Below are 6,695 nucleotides of genomic sequence, written 5' to 3'. Positions count from 1 at the left end.
CATTCTATTGGCTATAGTCTTTGCTACTATTTTATCGATGTCATTAAGCAAAGTTATTGGATTATTGGACGCTATTTTGAGATTTCATCGCATTGAGCATCTAATTATGTATACAAATACATACATAGTTCTTATTATACTTATGTATATGTATGTATATATAACGCATTTTCTGATGGAGGTAACTATACACATACATACATACATACAGTCTTACAGACATATTATGCATAGCCATGTGCCCTCACATGTGGTAGTAGGAACAGAGGAGGAACAGAGATCATGTGTATTGCTTTCATGTTGTGGCAGTCTCATCCTGTTTACCCATTCTATCTCGCTCTCAATCGAGATGAAGTTCTCTCCAGGTAAAAAGAACCAAACACATCCTGGTTTGACTTCTCTGCTTCAAAGAACGAGATTAATCTAAAAAAACATGAACTTGAATCATCTCTCTACACCCAATATTTCTGTGATCAAAGAGAGAGAGTGTGTGAGAGAGATGAAAGAGAATGATAGATCTTGCAAAAGAGATGAAAGAGAGAAACTAAAATATGACAGTATATGATATGTCTACTGTATCAACTGTTCGGAGGGGCCAATGAGGTCATTAGTTCGATACAACCAATGTGCATATAGAGTAAGAGAGAAGTGACATGTGATATGACAAAGATGTGCAAAAGTATAAGAATTTAAACCCATGGCCTTGTGTTGATAGCCGGATAGCTTACCATGGCTTGAGTGCCTATGTTAACTGCTTGGGGACCATACAGTCATTAGATTGTGTGTTTATAATCATGTAGCTTACCATGGTTGAGATGGTCATGTCAACCCCTTGGAAACCTTAAAATCATTAATGTATGTTATGTGCTGATAGTGTAACATAGTTGGAATAGCTGTGTCAAATGATAAAACATTCAACAACAAGCTCAATTTGATCCATTTTATGAAATATGTTGATTGTATGGATTTACATACTCTTACAAAATAAGTATAAATGGACTTTTTGCTAGATATGCTTGCAAAATATAAAGAAAGATGATGTTCACTTGCTATATATGGGAAAACAATTCAGCTTTGCTTTCTTCTTTTTTCTTAGACTGATGTTTATACGTTTGAAAACAACTCAGCTTTGCTTTCTTGTTTTCTTAGACTGATGCTTATACGTTGTTTTCTTTTTCTGCTCTTTGCCTTTCTCGCAGAAATGATTAAGTACAAGTCTTCTTTGTCCTCTTTAATCATGGGTAGGGGGTGGATTCATTTTGTCATGAAGTTGGAAACTTCCATATGTTAATATTTGCATTTGTATGTGTATGTATATGGGATGTGTGTATGTGTATGTGTATGTGTATCTGGGATGGTTTGTCTTTGTACTTGTACCTCAATGTGCACACATAGATTTTCAAATTTTCTTAGCATATAATGCTTTATGCTTCACTTGATTGATCATTTGATAGTATTTTTTTGTTATCGTCTATGTATGCAGGCCAACACTGCCTGTGCATTGGTGGTATGAGGAGGAGAAGGATAATATATTGGCAGGGAAAGATCTGACGAAAGGCGGCACATGGTTCGGGTGCACCAATGGTGGACGAATTGCACTTGTTACAACTTTCCGCGACACTATTGAATTAGATAATCCATCCAGCAGAGGAGAGCTCATTGTATCTTTCTTGAAGGTGGTTTTGAGTTTTAGGATTTGAGGTCGTTGGGGATATCATTTCGGGGTTCAGAGTTATGATCTACTGTAATACTATTATAGGTGTTGTTTATGTGGGGATTTGTTTTATATAAATATCCTGTACATGTTTCAGGTATTAGAGACAAATGCTTTGGTGAAGGATACGAATTACAATTAAGCATGTGCTGAAGATAACAACATAGGGTACATGATAAATTTAGAGTCCACAGTCTCACTTAATTAGTCTTATACTTCCGAGTTTTTCCTAGTTAGTGTGAACCCACATTCTGGTTCGAAGTGTAATTGGTAGATTCAACTTTTTTTTCCTCCTAATCAGTGCATACCCATTTTAAAATTAGAGAGCATTTTATAATTTGTTGGCCTTAACTTTGAACATATTTCACTAATTTTAAAGAGAAAGGGAAACGATTTGTTAATATCTGACAAGTATGAGCCTAGGTAATTTTCCCTTGATTTAATTTACTCTGTAAATTTTTAATCATGGAAATTGAAGGAAAAAAACTAAAAAATGAAGTTTTTGTAATGGAAATTTTAGAGCACAAAGGCGCCATTGGAGTATTTAGAGGAGGTTTCGAAATCAGGACACAAATACAATGGATTTAATCTCATTGTTGTAGACCTGCACCGAGGTGAAATGGCATATGTTTCAAATCGTCCGAAAGAAGATCCAATTAAACCACACATAGTTCAGCCTGGATTTCACGTGCTCTGTAATGGGTTACTAAATACACCATGGCCCAAGGTCAGTTCAAATCTATAAAGTAGTCTGTAGCAAGCATGTTTGTTCTTCTTTTGAAGCTTCAAGGATTTCCTATAATTGGACAAAAATAATATGGAAACACCCATAACTTGCTGGGTTGTTTTTTCTACAACATCCCTAACAATTTTTGGGACATAATGGAACATCTTATTATATGTTTTTCTTCTTTGCATCTGTCAGGTATCAAGGGGTAGGGCCATAATGGAACATCTTCTTGAAGATGCAGGTGATTCTTGTAATATACCAAAGGAAAGAGTCATTGAAGAATTACTCATGGACGATATGAAAGCTAATGCAGCATATTTACCTAAAACGGGGCAATCCATGGAGTGGGAGCACAAGCTAAGTTCTATTTGTGTCGATACCATTGGAACCATGGTACTTAACTCTAATCACAATATTTTTACCAATCTTGATATTATTCTCTTTTCTTGCCTGTTCTTTAAACAAAATGGAGAAAGAAAGGCTTGTATATTATCGTCTTTTGAGAAGCTAAAATAGCGTTCGAGATCGAACTAAAGGTTACACGGTAAAATGAAGTCTCATCTTGGAGAACAAATTAAAACAAATATAACTAGATTTTTGTAAAATTGCCTAAGACACCAGATATTACCATTAGCTTAGGACATGTTATGTTGTGAATTTTTGCAGGGTGCTTATGGTACACGAAGTATGATCATTTTTTCCGTTTACAATGATGGTAATGTGAATCTATATGAGAGATACAAGGAAGATGGTTGTTGGAAGAACCACGAGTTCTACTTCAAGCTATTGCTATAGATTTGGAATGCTTCACAAACTCCCAGCATGACATTTTTCCACTCGATCTGTGTATGCTTTTTTAAGCATCAATCTGAAGATGAAATTTGATACATTTGCTTTGTTTATATTGCGTAAGATCATAAATCAAACAAAGTTTGATTATTTGAATTTGAAATTGGGTCATGTCACGCTGATGGAAGTTATTTATTTATGGATTCATTTGCTATTGGGACAATATTGAGACGCAAGCATGTTCATATATGCATATTAGGCCTCGTTGAAATTGTGAAACATTGAGTTCACTTGTCTAGAGCTTGGATATGTATTATGAAGCCACAAGGCCACAATGCAAAACTATGCTTAACTTTGTAATAATATCTTAAAGAAATGGAGTCACTCTATTTCCTTTGTTTATTTTTTATTGTTTGAGCAATGATCCTTAATATAGTTTGTTATTGTCTATTTCCTTAATGCTTTCTATTTATCTGAATCACTTTGATAAAATGCCTTATATGCCCATTTTGCATGTTCTGAAACGTCCTTTCCACTATCAATTCAAATATTGATCTTGAAGGCGTGCAACAAATATGTTTACCAATTTAAGAACAAAAAGGCAAATTGTTTGATATACATGGACATTCAATAACTACATTGGCTTTGGTGCAAATGGTCAAGGTTTATCACAAGGAGAATAAGTACATCATCTTTGTTGAGTGAACTTATTGAACCTATTTGTATGAACTAGACTCAAGATTTGGTGAAGTGGGTTGTCCTTGAACATTAGATTACCTCAACACTCAACTTCCAATAGGGCCAAGCTTAAATAAGTGTCATAATAATATTTGCTTATGATAATGGTATTAGATCCTCAACACAAGACAATGCTCCATAAAGGAGCTAGAATATAAGTAGTTTATGAAATGAGAATTGAGATTGGAGATGATTTAGTTGGGAATCATAAGATGAGGCTTGGGGTGTCATAAACAAGGTGCTAAGGGATTTGTAGCCACAGTGGATGACATGAGAGTAAGGACTTGATTAGAAGCTTTTAGAAGAAGTATTGGGGATTAGAAAAATCTGGAAGGTAATTTTGAAGTCAAGGTTTAGGTTCACATATTCTAGGTTCCTCGACGTCCCTTCATACTAAAGGTCGTAAACCATAAAAAAACCCATGCAACGTGTCAAATTTGTGCATGTTAATAATTTGTAACATTATTCTTCAATATTTAATAATATACTCCTTGAGTTTCCTGGATTCTTGTTTCAATTATCTCCGTTCATCTTGTAATTTATATGGCTCATTTGGTGGCATGAAGTAGTCTGGCATTCTCTGCTTAAACTCCTCCCAATCCTCGAGGGGCTCTTTTCCTCTACCAACAAGTATGATTTATAGGCGTCTTCAAATAGGAATCAATTTATTACATCCTCCCATGCTCTTGGTCGCACACGATAGAGCTCCAAATAGCTTTCTGTGTCGCAAATATATTTGTTGAGTACTAGGGACTCTTGCATTCCCGAGTAGTCCATGCGGGGAACAAGCTTGTAGCTTCTAAACTCCAATTCTTCCTCTTTGACTCTTCCATTTTGGTAACCCCGCCATCTTGGGGAGTGTTGCTTTCTTCATTTGGTTCCTTAAAATTGTCGTCGACTAGGTTATATCCTAATTTGCTTCTCTCTATAAAGAAGTTGTTGACCGTCCCTTCTTAGGCATGTCCTACTCTGATCACGATTTGTGTTATGATACCAAGTGTTACGCCCTTAAAATATTGTTAGGTTAAAAGAAAAACTAGGAGCACAAGACGGAGACTCAAAATGAGCTTTTATATTATACAACTCAAATGTTACAAAGAGGTCCCAAGTTTTGGGAAATAACAAACAATGCCTCTTCCTCCTAGTTCCATCTCTTTATATAGGGCCTAACATGTTGGGATTGGGACTAGGTTGTTTGGTAAATCCCAATCATGTTTGGAACTATTTGATGTTTGAGACTAACTTAATGCACCACAACCCCCACTATGGAGACTACATAAGAATTAAAATGGTATTAAGAAAACACAATTGAAAGTACATATAATTTGTTGGATATTTGTCAAGAAATTATTATTGGGGAGGATTTGGAACTCTTGAACATTGTTCAAAATGAAAAAGAATTCTACAATTTACTTATTGGATAAAATAAATGCAATAATAAGTTGAATTGCCTTATCAAGTTCCTTTGAAACACGGTTACGTTCCATACATTTTTATGGTTTTTTATGGCAAATGATTCTAAGGAAGCAAGGTCTTATAGGAGAATGTGGATGCATCAAAAGTTATAAAAAATTGATTTGCTTATCTACATTATTTGTAGTTATGCCATTCTAGTAGAACCCCACTAATTGTGGAAGTTTGTTGATACTATAAAGTTCCTAACCTCAACATACATAGGTTTATTAAGCAAGAGCCCACATGCACAACTCTTTTAGCCTTTAATGCCATTGCATTGGATTGTGTCAAATGATTCCTTAATCAAGCACTTAATAGTCGCTTTTGTGTTTTCATTGGTGAAAAGTGTCTTGAGTTGTTAGTGATGCTCTTAGTTATTTAAGCTTATCAAATAGACAAATGCGAAAGGTGAGGACACTTTCTAACAGGTCCATCACTCTTCCCATCATATCCGCATTTCAATGTGTCAATTGTTGGGGAAGAGTCAATAATGTTCTTTTTGGAAGTCAAAGATGCATGGGGTAGATATGTAAATGGCATACATGTAAAGATTTGATTGGCACACTTGTTCTCAATAGGATATGCATGTTATATAGATGCAAAAAACAACCAAGACTTGTTTATGGCCTCATATTTGTGAATACTTATGGTATTGATGGGAATGCTTGGTCCCAAATGTTTCTTTACCTTGTGTTCTTTGATAAGAAAGAGCTTTTACGTATGTAGTATGGATGTGTCTCAAGGCCCTCCAAAAATCCTATAGCTTACAACTCAAACCAATGCAAATTTCATGAAAGTACTTGACTTGAATTACATAAGGCATACTCCATTATTAGAAGAACAACAACATAAAATATAATAAACACGCTACATTGTAATAGAAGTATATCAAAGCATTTGGGAACTTTGATATAAATAATGTGTCCTCATTGGAGATGTCCTAGCACATTAATCCAATTTTCCCTCATTTTTAGCTTAGGCCTAACTAAGGGAAACCAAAAAAACCATGATAAAATATTTTTGAGGTAAGTACTAAGAACCTTTTAACATAGAGCACATATTTATATACTTTCATGCATGTAATAAGAACATCATGTTCATGTACTTGAAAATGTATATATAGAGACAAAAGCTTTGTGTATGTGCACACATGTGTCTCTCTCTTTCATAAACAAGCCAAAGTTTGGTAAATTTTGGAGATCAAATATGTATAGAGGACCATAACTTGAAGTTGAACTTGGGATTCATGTGCGTACCTTGGATCTAGTG

At 34.9% G+C, this 6,695-nt stretch overlaps 1 protein-coding gene across 1 annotated transcript; it reads left to right on the top strand.

Annotated features, from left to right (window-relative positions):
* Positions 1-227: 227 nt before the first annotated feature.
* Positions 228-3,635, top strand: LOC147852632 (uncharacterized). The gene is made up of 5 exons (XM_087333573.1): positions 228-365; positions 1,484-1,676; positions 2,235-2,441; positions 2,640-2,837; positions 3,111-3,635. The coding sequence occupies exons 1-5, from the start codon at positions 283-285 to the stop codon at positions 3,237-3,239; spliced, it is 810 nt and encodes a 269-aa protein (XP_087189699.1). The 5' UTR covers positions 228-282; the 3' UTR covers positions 3,240-3,635.
* The last annotated feature ends 3,060 nt before the right edge of the window (positions 3,636-6,695 follow it).

Source organism: Azolla caroliniana, unplaced genomic scaffold (genome assembly GCF_043228905.1).
Source record: "Azolla caroliniana isolate FFs.n. ecotype wild unplaced genomic scaffold, voAzoCaro1.0.p SCAF_17, whole genome shotgun sequence".
In the NCBI taxonomy this organism is placed as follows: Eukaryota; Viridiplantae; Streptophyta; class Polypodiopsida; order Salviniales; family Salviniaceae; genus Azolla; species Azolla caroliniana.
This window is presented reverse-complemented; position numbering and strand designations above follow the sequence as displayed.